A 21,962-nucleotide genomic window follows, 5' to 3' on the forward strand; every position below is an offset into this window, starting at 1 on the left:
CAATCACACGCACGCACAATCTCACACACAATCACACGCACAATCTCTCACACACGCACAATCACACACAATCACACATGCACGATCTCTCACACGCACAATCTCACACGCACCATCACATGCACGCACCATCACATGCACGCACCATCACATGCACGCACCATCACATGCACGCACCATCACATGCACGCACGATCACACGCACGATCACACGCACGATCACACGCACGCACACACGCACGAACACATGCACACACAATCACTCACACAATCACACGCACGCACGATCACTCACACAATCACTCGCACGATCACTCACTCGCACGATCACTCACTCGCACGATCACACGCACATACAGTCACACGCACGCACGATCACTCACGCACGATCAGGCACACGCTCACACACCCACGATCACTCATGCACGATCACTCATGCACGATCACTCACGCACGATCACTCACGCACACGATCACACATACGCACGATCACTCACGCACAGTCACTTGCACAATCACAAGCACGCACAATCACAAGCACGCACAATCACACGCACGCACAATCACACACGCACAATCACTCGCACAGAGACAATCACACAGACACAATCACACGCACGCACGATCACTCACGCACGATCACTCATTCGCACAATCACACGCACGCACCATCACACGCATGATCACACGCCCGCACGATGACACGCACGCACGATTACACACACGCATGATCACTCCCACGAACGATCACTCACATGCACGATCACAAGCACGCACAATCACACTCACACACGATTACTCACACACACGATCACACGCACGCACGATCGCACGCACAATCGCACGCACCGTCACACGCATGCACGATCACACAGACACACGATCACTCACATGCACGATCACTCACTCGCACGATCACTCATTCGCACAATCACACGCACGCACCATCACACGCATGATCACACGCCCGCACGATGACACGCACGCACGATTACACACACGCATGATCACTCCCACGAACGATCACTCACATGCACGATCACAAGCACGCACAATCACACTCACACACGATTACTCACACACACGATCACACGCACGCACGATCGCACGCACAATCGCACGCACCGTCACACGCATGCACGATCACACAGACACGCGATCACTCACACGCACGATCACTCACTCGCACGATCACTCACTCGCACGATCACACGCCCGCACGATCACATGCCTGCACGTTCACTCGCACACACAATCACACACACGCACGATCACTCACGCACGATCACTCATTCGCACAATCACACGCCCGCTCGATCACGCGCCCGCTCGATCACACGCCCGCTCGATCACACGCCCGCTCGATCACACGCCCGCTCGATCACACGCCCGCACGATCACTCTCACGCACGATCACTCTCACGCACGATCACTCTCACGCACGATCACTCACTCGCACGATCACTCACTCGCACGATCACACGCATGCACGATCACACACACGATCACACACACACGATCACTCACTCGCCCAATCACTCACACGATTACATGCACACACAATCACACACACACACGATCACTCACTCGCACAATCACATGCACCATCACACGCACGCACCATCACACGCACGCACCATCACACGCACGCACCATCACACGCACGCACCATCACACGCACGCACCATCACACGCACGCACCATCACACGCACGCACCATCACACACACATGATCACTCACTCGCACAATCACACGCACCATCACACGCACGCACCATCACACGCACGCACAATCTCACACACGCGATCACACAGACGTGCGATCACACAGACGCGCGATCACACAGACGCGCGATCACACAGACGCGCGATCACACAGACGCGCGATCACACAGACGCGCGATCACACAGACGCGCGATCACACAGACGCGCGATCACACAGACGCGCGATCACACAGACGCGCGATCACACAGACGCGCGATCACACAGACGCGCGATCACTCAGACGCGCGATCACTCAGACGCGCGATCACTCAGACGCGCGATCACTCAGACGCGCGATCACTCAGACGCGCGATCACTCAGACGCGCGATCACTCAGACGCGCGATCACTCAGACGCGCGATCACTCAGACGCGCGATCACTCACACGCACGATCACTCAGACGTACGATCACTCACACGCACGATCATTCACACGCACGATCACTCACGCACGATCACTCACGCACGATCACTCACGCACGATCACGCAGACGCACGATCACACAGACGCACGATCACACACGCATGATCACTCACGTACGATCACTCGCACAATCGCTCACTCGCACAATCGCTCACACGCACAATCGCTCACACGCACAATCGCTCACACGCACAATCGCTCACACGCACAATCACACACACGCACAATCACACACACAATCACACGATCACACACACGCACGATCACACACACGCACGATCACTCTCACGCACGATCACTCTCACGCACGATCACTCACTCGCACGATCACACGCACGCACGATCACTCACACGATTACATGCACACACAATCACACACACACACGATCACTCACTCGCACAATCACATGCACCATCACACGCACGCACCAACACACGCACGCACCATCACACGCACGCACCATCACACGCACGCACCATCACACGCACGCACGATCACACGCACGCACGATCACACACACATGATCACTCACTCGCACAATCACATGCACCATCACACGCACGCACCATCACACGCACGCACCATCACACGCACGCACCATCTCACACACGCGATCACACAGACACGCGATCACACAGACGCGCGATCACACAGACGCGCGATCACACAGACGCGCGATCACACAGACGCGCGATCACACAGACGCGCGATCACACAGACGCGCGATCACACAGACGCGCGATCACACAGACGCGCGATCACACAGACGCGCGATCACACAGACGCGCGATCACTCAGACGCGCGATCACTCAGACGCGCGATCACTCAGACGCGCGATCACTCAGACGCGCGATCACTCAGACGCGCGATCACTCAGACGCGCGATCACTCACACGCACGATCACTCACACGCACGATCACTCACGCACGATCACTCACGCACGATCACTCACGCATAGACACACGATCACACAGACGCACGATCTCACACACGCACGATCACACAGGCGCACGATCACTCGCACAATCACACACACACGCACAATCGCTCACGCACAATCACACACACACACAATCGCTCACGCACAATCACACACACACACGATCATACACACGCACGATCACACACACGCACGATCACTCACGTGCAATCACTCACGCACAATCACACGCACGCACAATCACACGCACGCACAATCACGCACGCACAATCACTCTCGCACGATCACTCACACTCACGCACGATCACACTCACGCACGATCACACTCACGCACGATCACACTCACGCACGATCACACTCACGCACGATCACACTCACGCACGATCACACGCACGCACGATCACACGCACGATCACACGCACGATCACACGCACGATCACATGCTCGATCACTCACGCACGATCACTCACGCACGATCACTCACGCTCGATCACACTCACGCACGATCACTCGCACGCACGATCACTCGCACGCACGAACACACACACGATCACACACACACGTTCACTCACATGCGTGATCTCACACACACAATCACTCACGCACAACCAGTCACGCACAATCACGCACAACAACTCTCACGCACAACCACTCTCACGCACAACCACTCACACGCACGCACACTCACACGCACGCACACTCACACGCACATTCGCGCAAGCACAATCACGCGCAAACTCACTCACGCGCAAGCACACTCACGTGCAAGCACGATCACTCACGCGCACGATCACTCACGCGCACGATCACTCACGCGCACGATCACTCAGACGCACGATCACTCAGACGCACGATCACTCAGACGCACGATCACTCAGACGCACGATCACTCAGACGCACGATCACTCAGACGCACGATCACTCAGACGCACGATCACTCAGACGCACGATCACTCAGACGCACGATCACTCAAACGCACGATCACTCAGACGCACGTTCACTCACATGCACAATCGTGCACACACACACCCAATCTCTCATACTCCATCACACCCACACACATACTTTACCAAGCTTTCTCACAAGCAAATGCACACATGCAAACATTTAAGTTTAGTGGGTGATTTTATATTTGCAGATACGTTTTATTTGGCACAAAAAATGCACAATCTGCAGACAGTCAATCCATGTGATATTTTGTAATTTCCACTTTGGAAATAGAACCAGTCTGGCACAACATTGGGTTTCAAAACTTGCAACATTCTAAAAGATGAAAGACTTAACAATCCAGGTTTGTTCAATATATAATTTCAGTTGCATGACAGTCTAATCTTTTGCGATAAATTCTTGTCTTATGATCTTATACTCCACCACCACCTGATGAAGGAGCAGTGCTCTGAAATCTAGTGCTTCCAAATAAACCTGTTGGGACTATGGTCTGGTGTGTGTCTTTTGGAATTTTGTACACTTTAAGTAGCATTCCATAAGATGTTGTACAACATTAGGGCTGATGGACTGATTGTCAAATGGACAGAGTCGGCCTAAATTAACCGATTCCACCGTAGGAGGGAACAAATAGTGGATTTTTTTCAGAATTAGCCCAAAGATCTTTATTATTTACAACCACACCAATGACTTAGATAAGGGAACTGAATGCAATCTATCTTTCTTTGTTGACTATACAGAACTGATTGAGAAAATAAGGTCAGTGAACAATATAAACAGATTAGAAAGAATATCAAGCTGTTAAGTGAATGCACAAGAAGATGGCAGGTGGAGTTTATGTGGGGAAGTGTGAAATTACCAAAGTTTTAATGTCAAAAAGGAGAGCCCTGGGAAAGATGTGACTTCAGTAAGAAAACAAATCCATTACTGTCCTCTGTGAAAACAATTGAAGGTAAATGTGTTTCTAAACATATGAAAAAGTCAAGACATTTGTGGGATTGCACCAGCGAGGTTAATGTTAAGTCAAAGCCATTAATGCTATAACTTTGCAAAGCTCTGTATTAGAGCATAAGAATATTACATCTAATTCTGGTCACCATACTTCATGAAGGATGTAAGAATCTGAAAGGCTGCAGAAGAAATTTACCAATTGATTCCAGGAATGAGAGTTTTAAGTTCAAGGTTAAGTGGAGAAGCTGAAATTCCCTTTGGAGCGAAGGAGGATGAGGAGAGATTTGATTGTGTATATAAGATTATGACAGATTTGAATAGACAAAGAAATTCTGTTCCCATTTGCTGATAGTACAGTGACTAAGGAATGCGGGTGTAGATTTTTGGGCAAGAGACATGGGGGTTATTGGAATGACTGTTTTTACACAGCAAGTGACAATGAGCTGCAACTTACTGCTGATAAGGGTAAATGAATGAAGCAGAATGAATGAATGACTTTGAAAGAATATTGGATGTTCATTTGAGGGATATAAACATGCAGAGCCATGGAGGAATGAGACTTACTGGATTGCTTGCAGCGAACTGGCATGGACTTGTTGGACTGAATGACCTCCTCCTATACCATAATGACTGTAACTATCAACTAATTTGAAGCGCTGTAAAGCAATTTTTTTTAATGAGGTGAGAGAGGGATTTGGGTGACCTTCACAAAAGATAGTCAGTTAATATAAAGGTACACTGAACAGTTAGGAAAGCCTATTTGCCCTTACTGTATTTCAAAATGATTGGAGTTTAAGAGTAAGGAGTCTTGTGGAATTGATCGTCAGCAAAGTGATGAAAGGGTGATCAATGATATTATGAAGTGCATTTGCTCAGTGATAGCCAGCTCACTATAGCGGTTTTGGTTTTGTCAGGGACACTCAGTTCCTGATCTCATTACAGCTTTGGTTTTGGTTTTGTCAGGGACACTCAGTTCCTGATCTCATTACAGCTTTGGTCCAAAAATGGACAAAAGGGCTGAACTCCAAAGGTAAGGTGTGAGTGACTGCTTACAACATCAAGGTGGCATTTGATTGGAAATGGCATCAACAAGTCCTAGCAAAGCGGGGATCAGTGGGAATAGAGAAAAAAATTCTCAAGTGCTTGAAGTCATACAAATATAAAAGATGATGTGATTGTTGGAGGTCAGTCATTTCAGTCCAAGCAGATCATTACAGCAGCTATTTAGGATTGTGTTCTAGGCCCAGTATTCTTCAGCTGCTGCATCAATGACCTTTCCTCTATCAAGAGGCCAGAAGTGGGGATGTTCTCTGATGATTACACAATGTTCAGCTTTACTTAAACCCCTTGGAGACTGAAGAAATCCATGTTCATATTCAGCAAGACCTAGAAATATCCTGGCTTGCACTGCTGGCAAGTGGAAAATAACAATTGCGCCACCCAGGCGCCAGGCAAGGGCCATCTCCAACAAGAGAGAATTTAGCCATCACTATGGTGTTATCATCATTGTAACCATTGACCAAAAACTGAAATGGGCAAGCTATATGAATATTGTGGCTGCAAGAGCAGGTCAGAGGCAAGGAATTCTGCAACGTGTAACTCCTCTTGTTTTCCCAATTTTTATCTCCCATATACAAAGCAAAAATCAGGGGTGTGATGAAATACTCTTCTGTGTGAGTGCAGCTCTAACAAAGCTCAAGTAGCTTGACACCATTCAGGACACAGCAGCCTGTTTGATTGGTTCCTCGTTCCTTCAGCATTCAATCCTTGCACCACTGATGCTCAGTAGCAACAGTGCATGCCCATCTACTAGATGTGCTGCAGCAACTTGCCATAGCTCCTTTGACAGCACCTTCCAACCCACAATTCTACCACTATGGAGTAGAAGGACAAATCCATGGGAAGCGCACCACTTGCTTGTTCCCTTCCAAGCTACAAACATCTTGACTTGGAACTATATTGCGTTTCATTCCATGTTGCTGGGTCAAAAATCTTAATAGCACTGATAGTACTGCAGCTTTTCAGGAAGACAGTTCACTACCTTATCAAGCACAATTTGGGACTGGAAAAACATACAACTGTAGCTAGTGATACCCATATCTTGAAAACAAATTTTAAAAAATATATAGGCCTTTGGTGAGATTACACCTTTCACACTGTGCAATTTTGATCTTCTAACCTTAGGTTTTGTGTACTTTTAAAGAAATGCAATGAAGGTTCACAAGACTGAGTCTGTGATGCAAAAGCTCTCATTTCAAAAGAGGTTGAGCAGAATGGGCATATATTCTGAGTTTTCAAAGAATGAGAGTTGATCATTGAGAATATCATGTTCTGAAAGGATATGATCAGAGTGAGTTCTGAGTTGCTTTTCCTTGGTTGGAGGACTAAATGTTGGGACCATAGAAACAGAATAAGGTGACATATATTTAAGATGGAGATGAGATTTTTTTTCATTTTGAAGATTGTGCATGTTTGGGTATCGCGATTTCAGTGAGCTGTAGACACTCAATAAGCTTAAAATTTGAGAGACGTGGACTTTTGGACACTAAGAAAATCAAAGGATAAAGTGAGAAAGTTCAGCCCTGATCTTCCAAAATATCCTACAGGCTCAAAGAGTCATTCTGCTCCTGCTTCTGTTTGTTATGTTCATTTATCACCCAATCATCAATGTTGTCATGAAAAACGTCAGTCTGTTTTTGTAGTTAAAACTATTTTTTTTCAGCCAAGACACCTCAAACTGACCTGCCATTGAATTCTGTGTGCCACTTTAAAGTCCTTTCTCCATCATCTTGATTTTATTTTGCTGTTTCCTTTTGGTTTGTGAAGAATTAACTGTACTACTATTTTGATACCATTTGCAGATTTTGACACCACTCCTTATCGGTTCATCCATGGTACTTGCTAGGAATTTAAAATAGGACATCTGAAGGCAGTCTTATTTGAAACTTATTGGCTGAGTATTCTGCAGTAATTCTGTCGTGCACGCTGGTATCTCAGTTGATTTTCTTGCATTGATGCCAGATAATATGATGAGAGTTCTCTTTGAGTTTGTTTTTTCAACATTACAATGACTTTATTTTCTTCACTGACGTTTTTGCCAGCTGACATGGTACATTGCTGATTTACGGGAATGGTAAATTTGAAGTAGCTAAAAGAATGTCCCTTTACAATAACTAAATAACATGTACAGTCTTCATTACTGCAGTTAACATTTGGTTTAGTTTTATTTAACAATTCAAATCAAAGTGTTTTTTTTTCTCTGCACAGAAACTGATACCAATCTTGCCAGCACCAGATGCAAAAATAAAGGTAATGGAAAGAGAAAACTGGATGACAGTTTATCACTAACATCGACAGATGCATTTGGTGCAGTCAACAATTCTTCAGAACGTTCAAGTGTTGACATTAAAGTGGAGAGCAGCACAGCCAAGGATCCGCTGATGTGTAAACAGGAGGATGTGTTCTATGAGAAGGCCAAATTATGTCAGAAATCATTTGATGATATTGCCACAGATAATGAACAGAGCTGCTGGAAACGACGCGAAACTGGCAGTGTCTCCACAGAGGAGGAAACCAGCGAAGCAGAGAGTGGAGAAAATGGCTTAGAGCCTGGAGAAATACCAAGTGTAATAATATTTTTAAAAATATGTCCAAGAAATACCAGCAGTGAATTAATGTATAACACTTTCTTTCCATAAACATTGCTTCATTTAACAGGTGCTGTTAAAAATTTAACAGTACAATATGGGCAAGAATTGTTAAATGTAATTGGAAAAAACTGCATTGCTGAATCATTGAATTCTTCACTTGCCATTTTCCCCAGAAAACCTGCATAATTGTTGCAATGAAGAGTTTTAGTTGAATATAGTGGTCATGGATCCTGCATTAAGTCTGAGAAGATAAGTAAAAACTGGGATTGTGTAGATCGTTGGCTTAGCAACTCGATGCCACTGATCTTTTATTTCATAAATGAAGGTGCATTGTAAACTTCCAATCTCAGAGCTACAGTTACCATTGTTAATCTACAGGCCTGTTGTATTGCGTTGGTGCTAATTCTAGAAATGTAAAATCAAAGAAATATTCAGGAAAACAATTGTTTATAAATTTAGCAGGACCTGGACCAATATCTGAGGCAGCTTTTAAAAATTCATTTGTGGGTGTTGGTGTCACTGGCTGGTCAGCATTTATTTCTGTCCCTTGTTGCTCTTGTGAACATGGAAGTGAGCATCTTTTGAACTGATGCAGTCCTCCTGCAGTAGGCTGCCTCACAATGCCATTCAGGAGGGAATTCCAGGATTTTGACCCAGCCACAATGAAGGAATGGTGATTATATTTCCAAGTTAGGATGGTGAGTGGCTTGGTAGGGAACTTGTAGAATTGACAGTTCTTCTTGGTGGAAGTGGTTGTGAGTTTGGAAGGTGCTGCTGAGGATCATTGGTAAATTTCTGCAGTGACTCTGTAGAGAGTACACACTGCTGCTACTGAACATACTGTTTGTGGATGTGCTGCCAAACAAGCAGGCTGCTTTGTCCTGGATGGTGTCAAGCTTCTTGAGTGTTGTTGGAATTGAGCTCATCCAGGCAACTGGGCAGTATTCCATCACACCCCTGACTTGTGCCTAATAGATTATGGACAGGCTTTGAGGAGTCAGGAAGTGAGGTACTCACTGCAGTATTCCTCGCCTTTGACGTGCTCTTGTAGCCACTGTTCATGTGCTGAATCCAGTTGAGGTTCTGGCCAGTGCTAACCCCTTGGATGCTGATAATGGAGGATTCAATGATGGTAATATCATTGAATACCAAGAGGCAGTGATTAGATTGTTTCTTATTGGTGATGGTCATAGTCTGGCATTTTGTCATTTTTTTGTCATTTACGCAAATGATTTGGATGCAAGCATAAGAGGTACAGTTAGTAAGTTTGCAGATGACACCAAAATTGGAGGTGTAGTGGACAGCGAAGAGGGTTACCTCAGATTACAACAGGATCCTGGATCAGATGGGCCAATGGGCTGAGAAGTGGCAGATGGAGTTTAATTCAGATAAATGCGAGGTGCTGCATTTTGGGAAAGCAAACCTTAGCAGGATTTATACACTTAATGGTAAGGTCCTAGGGAGTGTTGCTGAACAAAGAGACCTTGGAGTGCAGGTTCATAGCTCCTTGAAAGTGGAGTCACAGGTTGATAGAATAGTGAAGAAGGCGTTTGGTATGCTTTCCTTTATTGGCCAGAGTATTGAGTACAGAGGTTGGGAGGTCATGTCGCGGCTGTACAGGACATTGGTTAGGCCACTGTTGGAATATTGCTTGCAATTCTGGTCTCCTTCCTATCGGAAAGATGTTGTGAAAGTTGAAAGGGTTCAGAAAAGATTTACAAAGATGTTGCCAGGGTTGGAGAATCTGAGCTACAGGGAGAGGCTGAACAGGCTGAGGCTGTTTTCCCTGGAGCGTCGGAGGCTGAGGGGTGACCTTATAGGGGTTTACAAAATTGTGAGGGGCTTGGATAGGATAAATAGACAAAGTCTTTTCCTTGGGGTCGGGGAGTCCAGAACTACAGGGCATAGGTTTAGGGTGAGAGGGGAAAGATACAAAAGAGACCTAAGGGGCAACCTTTTCATGCAGAGGGTGGTACGTGTATGGAATGAGCTGCCAGAGGATGTGGTGGAAGCTGGTACAATTGCAACATTTAAGAGGCATTTGGACGGGTATATGAATAGGAAGGGTTTGGAAGGATATGGGCCGGGCGCTGGCAGGTGGGACTAGATTAGGTTGTGATATCTGATCGGCATGGATAGGTTGGACCGAAGGGTCTGTTTCCATGCTGTACATCTCTATGACTCTCTATGTAGGCCAGATCAGGTGAAAATGGCAGATTTCCTTCTTTGAAGGACATTAGTGAACGAGGTGGGTTTTTCTGACAATTGACAATGGATTCATGGTGATCATCAGATTCTTAGTCCAGATTTTTTTAAATTGAATTCAAATTCCACCTTGTGCGATGGCAGGATTTGAACCTGTGTCCCCAGAACAGTTTTCGAGTACAACTCTATTCTTTAAATATTTACAGAGAAGTGCATTGGGGAAAATTATTGGGGCAACTGCTCTTTGTCCCACAGAATTTATACTTCAGTGTCTTATTGGTCCTGAACAATAAAGTTAGACCACATCAAGGATTCATTTTAAATGTTAGAAGCTAAATTGGCAGAGCCTCCTGTTTTTGTAAGCAAGTTGTTTACATGACATTTAAAGGCTTGTCTTGGATATGCTCCACACTGATGCCCTTGACTACTGATCTTAACTGCTGAGTGTTTAATTTGTTTTATGGTGAAGTCATTCAACCAATTGTTGAAGAACAGGTGTTGGCATATTCTTGTTTAAAAATGCTGCTATATCTTCTAATATGCTGGTTGATATAAAATTGACAAAGTTTTTCTATTTTTATTAATTGACTTTTTTAAATAGCGGCATAGCGTACAAAAAGCACAGAAATGAAGCTGAACCTATATAAAGTCTCAATTGTGTTCAGTTCTTCTACCTTGTTTTAGGAAAGGTATAATGGTCTCTGAGAGGATGCAGAAAGCTTTTTTCTAAAATGGTATTAGGATGCGAGAGGTCGATGTTTGTGAACTTGAGAAACTGGGATCGTTCTCCTTAGAGCTGAGAGAGAATTTTGATGTGGAGGTGATGCTGTTGGACTGGGTTGGACAAGGTCAAGAATCACATGACACCAGGTTACAGTGCAACAGCTCTATTTGAAAACACTTGTTTTCAGAGTGTTGCGCCTTCATCAGGTGCAGTGAGAGAGGAGGCATCAGACACAGCATGTATAAGTAAAAGATCAAAGGGTCATACAAGTGATGCAAATGTATTGAACAAACCTATGCCCTCTAGTTCTGGACTCCCCCACCCCAGGGAAAAGACTTTGTCTGTTTATCCTATCCACGCCTGTCATGATTTTATAAACCTTTATAAGGTCACCCTCTCAACTTCCGACACTCCAGGGCAAACAGCCCGAGCTTATTCAACCTCTCCCTATAGCTCAAACCCTCCAACTCTGGTAACATCCTTGTAAATCTTTTCTGAACCCTTTCAAGTTTCACAACATCTTTCCGATAGGAAGGAGACCAGAATTGCATGCAATATTCCAATAGTGGCCTAACCAATGTCCTGTACAGCCGCAACATGAACTCCCAATTCCTGTACTCAATACTCTGACCAATAAAGGAAAGCATACCAAACACCACCTTCACTAGCCTATCTACCTGCGACTCCACTTTCTAGGAGCTATGAACCTGCACTCCATGGTCTCTTTTGTCCAGCATGTCCCTAGGACCTTACCATTAAGTATATAAGTCCTGCTAAGATTTGCTTTCCCGAAATGCAGCACCTCACATTTATCTGAATTAAACTCCATCTGCCACTTCTCAGCCTATTGGCCCATCTGATCAAGATCCAATTGTAATATGAGGTAACCTTCTTCGTTCACTACACCTCCAATTTTGGTGTCATCTGCAAACTTACTAACTATGCCTCTTATGCTCACATCCAAATCATTTACATTAATCATGAAAAGTAGAGGGCCCAGCACCGATCATTGTGGCACTCCACTGGTCACAGACCTCAAGTCTGAAAAACAATCCTCCACCACCACCACCCTCTGTCTTCTACATTTCAGCCAGTTCTGTATCCAAATGGCTAGTTCTCCCTGTATTCCATGGGATCAAACCTTGCTCACCAGTTTCCCATGGGGAACCTTGTCGAACGTCTCACTGATGTCCATATAGATCACGTCCACCGCTCTGCCCTCATTAATCCTCATTGTTACTTCTTCAAAAAACTCAATCAAGTTTGTGAGATGTGATTTCCCACACACAAAGCCATGTTGACCATCTCTAATCAGTTCTTGCCTTTCCAAATACATGTACGTCCAACAACTTGCTCACCAATGATGTCAGGCTCACTGGTCTATAGTTCCCTAGCTTGTCCTAGGGCCAAGTTAGCCAACCTCCAGTCTTCCGGCACCTCACCTGTGACTATCAATGATACAACTATCTTAGTAAGAGGCCCAGCAATCACTTCCCTAGCTTCCCACAGAGTTCTTGGGTATACCTGATCAGATCCTGGAGATTTATCAACTTGTATGTGTTTCAAGATCACCTAGCACTTCCTCCCCTGTAATATGGACATTTTTCAAGCTGTCACCATCTATTTACTTACATTCTATATCTTCCAAGTCCTTCTTCACAGTAAATACTGATGCAAAATATTCATTTAGTATCTATCCCATCTTCTGCAGCTCCACACAAAGGCCGCCTTGTTGGTCTTTGAGGGGTCTTATTCTCTCCTTCGTTACCTGTTTGTCCTTAATGTATTTGGAAAAACCCTTTGGATTCTCCTTAACTCTATTTGCCAAAGCTGTCTCATGTCCCCTTTTTGCTCTCCTTATGTATTTCTCTCTTATGTATAGTCCTACTGCCTTTATATTCTTCTAAGGATACACTCGATCTATCCTGTCTATATCTGACATATGCTTCCTTCTTTTTCTTAACCAAACTCTCAATTTCTTTAGCCATCCAGCATTCCCTATTCCTACCAGCCTTTCCTTTCACCCTAACAGGAATATACTTGTTCTGGACTTTCGTTATCTCATTTCTGAAGGTTTCCCATTTTCCAGCCGTCCCTTTACCTGAGAACATCTGCCCCCAATCAGCTTTTGAAAGTTCTTGCCTAATACCGTCAAAGTTGGTCTTTCTCCAATTTAGAACTTCAATTTTTAGATCCGGTCTATCCTTTTCCATCACTCTTTTTAAAGCTAATAGAATTATGGTTGCTGGCCCCAAAGTGGTCCTCCACTGGCACCTCGGTCACCTGCCCTGCCTTATTTCCCAAGAGTAGGTCAAGTTTTGCACCTTCTCTAGTAGTACATCCACAGACTGAATCAGAAAATTTTCTTGTCCACACTTAACAAATTCCTCTCCATCTAAACCCTTAACACTATAGCAGTTCCAGTCTACATTTGAAATTTAAAATCCCCAACCATAACCACCCTCCATTTCCCTCTGACTATTAGGGGGTCTGTAATACAACCCCAATAAGGTGATCATCCCTTCCTTATTTCTCAGTTCCACCCAAACGGCTTCCCTGGATGTATTTCTGGGAATATCGTCCCTCAGTACAGTTGTAATGCTATCCCTTATCAAAAACACCACTCCCCCTCCTCTCTTGCCTCTTTCTCTCCTTCCTGTAACATTTGATCTTGGAACATTAAGCTGCTCTTTCTGTCCATCCCTGAGCTATGTTTCTGTAATTGCTATGATATCCCAGTCCCATGTTCCTAACCATGCCCTGAGTTCATCTGCCTTCCCTGTTAGGCCTCTTGCAATAAAATAAATGCAGTTTAATTTATCAGTCCTATCTTGTTCTCTGTTTCGTCCCTGCCTGCCCTGATTGTTTGACTTGCCTTTGTTCTCAACTGTACCAGTCCTAGATTGATCTATTTCCTCACTATTTCCCTGGGTCCCACCTCCCACCTTACTAGTTTAAATCCTCCCGAGCAGCTCTAGCAAATCTCCCTGCCAGCATATTAGTCCCCTTCTGATTTAGATGCAATCCGTCCTTCTTGTACAGGTCATTTCGACCCCAAATGAGCTTCCAATGATCCAAAAGTATGAATCCTTCTCCCATATACCAGCTCCTCAGCCATGCATTCATCTGCTCTATCCTCTTATTCCTGCCCTCACTAGCTCGTATCAGCGGGAGTAATCCAGATATTACTACTCTTGAGGACCTCCTTTTTAAATTCCTACCTAACTCTGTAATCTCCCTTCAGAATTTCAATCTTTTCCCTTCCTATATCTTTGGTTCCAATGTGTATAATGACCTCCTGCTGGCCCCTCTTACCCTTGAGAACATTCTGCACCCTCTCTGAGACATCCTTGATCCTGGCACCAGGGATGCCACACACCATTCTGAATTTTCATTGCTGGCCACAGAAACGTCTGTCTGTACCTCAGATTATAGAGTCCCCTAATGCAATCAATCTCTTGGAACCCAACGTACCCCTCATTGCATTAGGGCCAGTCTCAATACCAGAAACTTGGCTGTTCGTGCTACGTTCCCCTGAGAATCCATCACTCCCTACATTTTCCAAAACAGCATACTTGTTTGAAATGCGGATAGCCACAGAAGACTCCTGCACTAACTGCCTACCTCTCTTAACTTTCCTGGAGTTAACTCATCTCTGTGTCTATCTGCGACTTTTCCCCCTTCCTATAACTGCCATCCATGTCATCCCCTTGCTCTTGAAAGTTCCTCATTGCCTGTAACTGTCTCTCCAGCCATTCCATTCGATCTGATAGGATTCACAACCAACTGCATTTATTGCAGATATAATCCTCAGTAACCCGTCAACTCTCCCTAAACTTCCACATCCAACAAGAAGAGCATATAACTCTACTAAGGGCCATTTTTGCTTCCTTCAGTCTACAGACCCAGAAAATAACACTGTCTTATTCCTCTACAAACACTGCTTCAGGTTAAATTAATACTTATGGCTTATATTTTAAGTTTAATCAAGAGACATATCTTAATAAAACATATAATTGTGGAAGAACCCACTCTACTCCCTACTGCAGACTTACTTTAAGGCCAGAATTAAAAATATTCACTTATCTATTTCTATGCTGTGACCTGGGATTAAATAAAATGCCACAGATGTTTATCTTGGTGAAGTAAATGTCACCATAGTCTCAGAGGACCATTGGCTGGTCTCTCATTAGAGAGAGAGAGACGACTGGTGGTGATATTAACCTGAGGGTTACCAGGCCTCAGCCCTTCATGATGACCTCAGCAAGTGCAGGATTTGAAGTTTCAATAAATTCAGTGGCATGAAATTGGAAATCACCTTAGGGAAGTGTTTGGTTCATTTGGCTGAAGGTTTATCGAGTTCTTCATCCACTTTTCTTGTTATAGGTGATGTTACTTCGTCTTCATTGACCGACAGATTCCGTTCTAATTTATTAGACATTCATCTGAAGAACAATAATCTCTCCTTCGTCTAGTGTTTTAATTGTAAAGTAGTGACTAAGAACCTAGAAACAGTGGCCTGTCATTTCCACCATAGCGAGCCCCTCCGGCTTTGGTACTTAATAATGTAAATGTACTGAGCTAAATTGAATAAAAAGCTAACTACTTCAGTGTCAGAAAACTACAAATACTGTTTGAAATATTCGGTGTGTCTACTAGTGTTTTCAGAGAATGGCCAGATTGGATTTTCAGATGGAGTCCTCCATCAGATTTGATGGTATGAAAATTAACAATGCTCAAAAAGGCACTGAACAAGGGAAACAGAAGGCAGACTTTCAACCATGATCATTTTCTCTTATCTTTGTATAATGCCATTTATACCTCAAGATATTCTAAAATGCTTTATAGAAAAGCTTTTGAAATGTGTAACTATTGTGACATGAAGGAAGAACAAAATGTCAAAGCTGATCTAACATTCAGATAGCTGCCATCAGTATTAAAATGCTAATTTTGTTTCAATTTGACGAGATGTTATAATTAGCAGCATTCTTCCTGTCTGGAGTTTCATTGGTTCATACATTCAAGTTGTGTAATTGGATTCTTAAGCAAAATTCTAAATTCAAGCCAAACATTCACTGATTTGTAAAAACAAGATGCATTGACTTCTCATTGTTACTCATTGTTCAGTTTTGCTCACAGTACACTTTATTTGGAAAGTTTAAGGTACATTACATATCAATTGAAATCAAACGTTATATAAAATGCAAGACAATCCATTTTCTTTCAGTACAGTATGTTATAACCTGAGGTGCCTCTTGACATTTTTAATTATTTCATGGGATGTGGGCAATACTGGCAAGTCCAGCATTGTGCCCACCTTCTCTAACTGCTGCAGTACTTCTCATGAATTGCCATTATAACTTATATTTAGTGTTGTTTTCATGTCAGGTGTATAGGCCTGAAAGGTTTACACAAATTCTAGCCCCCGTTGTCAACGATAATGAGAAGACCATGGACAGTGGAGCTTCCCCACTGAGCCTTCTGGATCGTTGTTTACCAAGTTATTTATGGAAGTAAAGGGCATAGTTGAAGCTTTTTTTTTGTTGAGGGAATAAGAGTTTGCTCACAATTACTGGTAACCACAGTAATATGAGACTGGGTGTTGCTAAACTGTTTATTTTCAGGGTGCGTGCTAAAATGTTGTATTTCCCAGGCCATTGTTACTATTCTCCAATGTAGAAGAATTATCTTTAATTAAAGTGGCATAGACTTTACATTGTTGTATCCAACTTAAAAATCATTCATTTTCATTGAATTCTGTCCCAATTCCACGTGGTAGTGAACTTTGTGAAGCAATAATTAACTTATTTCTCTGTCAAGCCTGTTTTTGAGTTCTAATTTAAGGTTACGTAAAATGATCTCTTGACCACCACATTATTATTTATTTGTACAGGAAAAATAGAAGCATGAGGCTGTGCTGGCTTTGGGAGTCTTGTTTAGCAGGAATTTTTTGTCTAATTCTGCCAAAAGTTTGGGCCAATGTAGTCATGCTTTGGAGAGAATTAATAGTTCTAGTGCATCGACTATGCACAATGTCAAATTGCTTCTTCTCTCATCATCAACAGTATAATCCAACATTATTGCCAGTAGATCTGATGAAATGAATGCAAAATGATGCAAGGGACTGTTGGCAGTCTAACTGACCAGCTCTTGCTCAGTAATCATAATTTTGCTGTCAGTTTGGGTTCTGCTTGAGCCATTCAGCCTCTGACTTCATTACAACTTTGGTCCAAACGTGAAAGTAACTCCTTATGACATCAAGGCTGAAGTTGACTGAGTGTGGCATCAAGGTGCACGAGCAAAATTGGAGTCAATGGGAATCAGTGGGGGCTGGGATATTTTTCACTAGTTGAATTATAAGGATTATTGTTTTTGGAGGCCAGTCATCTCATCCTGGACATTACTGCAGAAACTCATAAAGCAGTGTCCTAGGCCCACTTATCAATAATCGCTTCATCAATGACCTTCCTCTATCGTAAGTCACAGGTGAAGATGTTCACTGTTAGTTAAAGCATAGAACAGTACAGCACAGAACAGGCCCTTCAGCCCACGATGTTGTGCTGAGCATTTATCTTAATCTTAGATAAACCTAACCTACCACACCCTTCAACTTATTGCTGGGCATGTGCTTGTCCAGCAGTCGCTTAAACGTCCCTAATGTTTCTGACTCTACTGCTACCGCTGGCAGTGCATTTCACGCACTCACCACTCTCTGCGTAAAGAACCTACCTCTGACATCTACCCATACCTTCCTCCAATCACTTTAAAATTATGACCCCTCGTGACAGCTATTTCTACTCTGTGGAAAGGTCTCTGGCTATCTACTCTATCTATGCCTCTCATTACCTCTATCAAGTCACCTCTCTTTCTTCCTTCTCTCCAGTGTGAAAAGCCCTTGCTCACTCAACCTCCCTTCATAAGACAAGTCCTCCAATCCAGGCAGCATCTAGTAAATCTCATCTGCACCCTCTCAAAGCATCTACATCCTTCCTATAATGAGGCAACCAGAACTGGACACAATATTCCAAGTGTGGTCTAACCACAGTTTTATAGAGCTGCAGCAAAACCTCATGGCTCTTAAAACTCAACCCCCTGTTCATGAAAGCCAAAACACCAAAAGCTGCCTTAACAACCCTATCAATTTGTGTGGCAACTTTGAGGGATTGATGTACGTGAACCCCAAGACCCCACTGTTCCTCCATACTGCCAAGAATCCTGTCTTTAACCCTGTATTCTGCATTGAAATTCAGCCTTCCAAAATGAATCACTTCACATTTATCCAGGTTGAACTCTATCTGCCACTTCTCAGCCCAGCTCTGCATCCTGTCAATGTCCTGTTGTAGCCTGCAACAGCCCTTGACACTACCTACAACACCACTGACCTTGGTGACATTGGCAAGCATACTAACCCATCCTTCCACTATTTCATCCAAGTCACTTATAAAAACTACAAAGGGCAGAGGCCCAAGAACAGACACCTGCGGAATACCACTAGTCACCAGTCGCCTGATAGAATACTTTCCATCCACTACCACTTGCTGCCTTCTTCGAGCCAGCCAATTCTGTATCCAGACAGCCAAATTTCCCTGTATCCCATACCTCTTAATTTTCTGAATGAGTCTACTGTGGGGAACCTTCTCAAATGCCTTACTGAAATCCATTTACACCATAGCCATTGCTCGATATGTGGCTTGTCTCGCCACATCCTCAAAGAACTCAATAAGGCTTGTGAGGCATGACCTGTCCCTCACAAATCCATACTGACTATCTTTAATTCAACTATGTTTTTCTAAATAGTCATTAATCCTATCTCTCAGAATCCTTTCCAGTATCTTACTTACCATAGACATAAGACTGACTGGTCTGTAATCCTCTTTCTTGAACAGAGGAACAACACTCGCCTCCCTCTAATCATCCGGTACTACTTCTGTGGCGAGTGACGATGCATCATTGCCAGAGGTGCAGCAATCTCATTCCTCACTTCCCGTAGTAACCTTGGATATATGGTCCAGCCCTGGGAACTTAGCTATCTTTGTGCTTCCCAGTATTTCCAGCACATCCACTTTCTTAACATCAGTCTGTTCAAACCTATTAACCTTCTCCATGGTGTTCTTACTGTCAACAAGGTCCCTTTCTCCAGTGAATCCTGAAGCAAAACAACCATTTAGGGCCTCCCACAATATTCCCTATTTGTGATTCCTCAAATGCTGAATGTGTCTATGTACAGCAAGACCTGGACAGCCTCCAGGTTAGGCTTCGGTTGAGAAGCAGCAAATATTATTTACACCAGATAAATGTTAAACAATGACTATCTCCAATAAAATAATCTAACTGTCTCCCATTGACAGCATTATCATAGCTGAATTCCTCACTATCCACATCCTGTAGATTATTATTGACCAAGAACTGAACTGGATCAAGCACATAAATGCTGTGGCTGCAAGACCAGGTCAGGAGTAACTTGTCTCCTGATTCACAAAAACTCCAGCATCTACAGGGCATTAGTAAGGAGTATTATGTGATACTGTCCATTTACCTGTTGAATGCAGCTCCAACTGCATTCAAGAACTTGCACCTCATTCAGGACAAAACTTGATTTGCACTCTCTCCATCATTAAAACAATGATAAAATATTCTTGGAGAGAGTAACAAGTGTTTCAGATCAGAGCCCCTTTATCAGAGCAGCTGAATGACATTGACCAATCAAGATCATGAACCATAAGGTACTAGATTGGAAGTAGCTGTGGGCTGGAAGATAGAGGAGTCATTAGAGCAGAGCCTGATTCACTCCCTACCCAACAGTAAGATACATGGAACTCCTGAGGTGTGGGAATCTCAATTGAGCTACCCTCAACCCTTTACCTTGAGACTAGTTTTGGTGTCCTGTGCACCCTGCCACTCTTGAGATCTCTGTGACTCAAGTATCCACTGAATAAGTATGGAATATCTTCAGTGAAACATTGTTTTAATTTTTTAATGTCCATCTTAAGGAAGCAATTGACAGTGTAGGTAGCTAATTAAGTTCAGAATAGTTAGAATAAGCAGGGCCTTCCTTAGCGTTAAGGTTTTATAAATTTGAGTCCCTTGGTGTTGCAGTAGTGCACAGCTCAGTGAATTATGCATGTTTCATTTTGACAAAATATGTTATAGTGTATTTTAAATATGCAGTTATATTTCATGGATAATTTGTTTTAGGCTAGGTCACTTTATTTTATTAAAATGCTGAAATATTTTTCTTCTATTTTCAGTTTCCAGAACAGTTCATCAGAAACGTAGGAAAAAAGAAATCTGCCAAGAGTCGACGGCATCCGTTGTGCAAACCACCTGCTAGATCTCCATCAACTCTGGTCAAACAAGAATTGATTAGCGATGAAGGTTAGCATTTTAGAGATCACATTTACTTTGGAACTGTGAAATAGTAATTATTACTCTTGTCCATATTTTAATACATATTCAAAAGGTTTGCAGCATTTATTAAAAAATGTTTAAATATTGCATGTAGTTTAAAATTTTCATAACCAACTGCTGCTGTTTTCAAGTTCATTGCTGTGGTATACATTTGTGAAAGGATTTAGAGTATTGCCAGTGAGTCACCTTTAGTGATTTTCTAGAGTTAATATAAGCAAACTGCCTACAATTGAGTAATTCTAACATCTTCAATTTTATAGTGTTCTCAGGTTCTAGCTGAACATATATTCTTTACTGCCAGAGTTCATAGCTGAGCTCTGGAAGGCTGTATGTTATCATTGTTTAATTTGGCAGGAAAGTAAAAGGAGAGTATTATTTAAATGTGAATGACTGCAGTATTCTGAGGAGCATGCCCAAGAAATTCATGCTTTTTTTATTTTCTTGCTGGTTGCATGCATTCCTTAAAACAAGTGTTAATCTAACCTATTTCCTCTTGATATATCTAGAGCTATCATGAATTTGATGCAGTAAGCTGTTGGGCTTAATATGTGGGCTCAGTGTTAGGATAGTTGCTTTTTACTGTTTTAATGAAGACGTGATCTGCAAGTTTTCACGATACAATTAATCGACATACTCAGCAGTATAGATAGTACTCAACTGCTCAGGAGGATCTTGGTGCACAGGCGATTAGGCTTGAGACATAAATAAGTGCATGTGCTTCAGTAGGATGCTAAACTATATGTACATTCTCGGGCAAAAACTTTAATGCAAGTGGAGAATTAAAAGTTTGCATTTAACCCACCCCTAATTGAGATGTTCTCACAAACATCCAGAGCCAGCATTTTATCATTGGTCGTTTCTTGTACTGTTGCTTTTGTAAGACTTTAATTGAGACTTAATTAAGTACTTATTAAGAAAATAACTTCAAAATTGAAAATAAGTGTT

The 21,962-nt window shown here is 43.3% G+C and overlaps 1 protein-coding gene across 3 annotated transcripts in view; it reads left to right on the top strand.

Annotated features, from left to right (window-relative positions):
- Positions 1-21,962, top strand: part of LOC122562270 (lysine-specific demethylase 4C-like) — a 424,780-nt gene that overhangs the window by 212,225 nt on the left and 190,593 nt on the right. For all 3 annotated transcript variants that reach the window (XM_043715046.2, XM_087996635.1, XM_043715065.2), the window contains 2 exons: positions 8,298-8,656; positions 20,858-20,984. In XM_043715046.2, the coding sequence (XP_043570981.1) occupies positions 8,298-8,656; positions 20,858-20,984 (486 nt within the window). The remainder of the gene's footprint in view (positions 1-8,297; positions 8,657-20,857; positions 20,985-21,962) is intronic.

This window comes from Chiloscyllium plagiosum, unplaced genomic scaffold, assembly GCF_037043375.1.
Source record: "Chiloscyllium plagiosum isolate Xiang-an unplaced genomic scaffold, Cpla_swu_hap1 HiC_scaffold_2, whole genome shotgun sequence".
Classification (NCBI taxonomy): Eukaryota; Metazoa; Chordata; class Chondrichthyes; order Orectolobiformes; family Hemiscylliidae; genus Chiloscyllium; species Chiloscyllium plagiosum.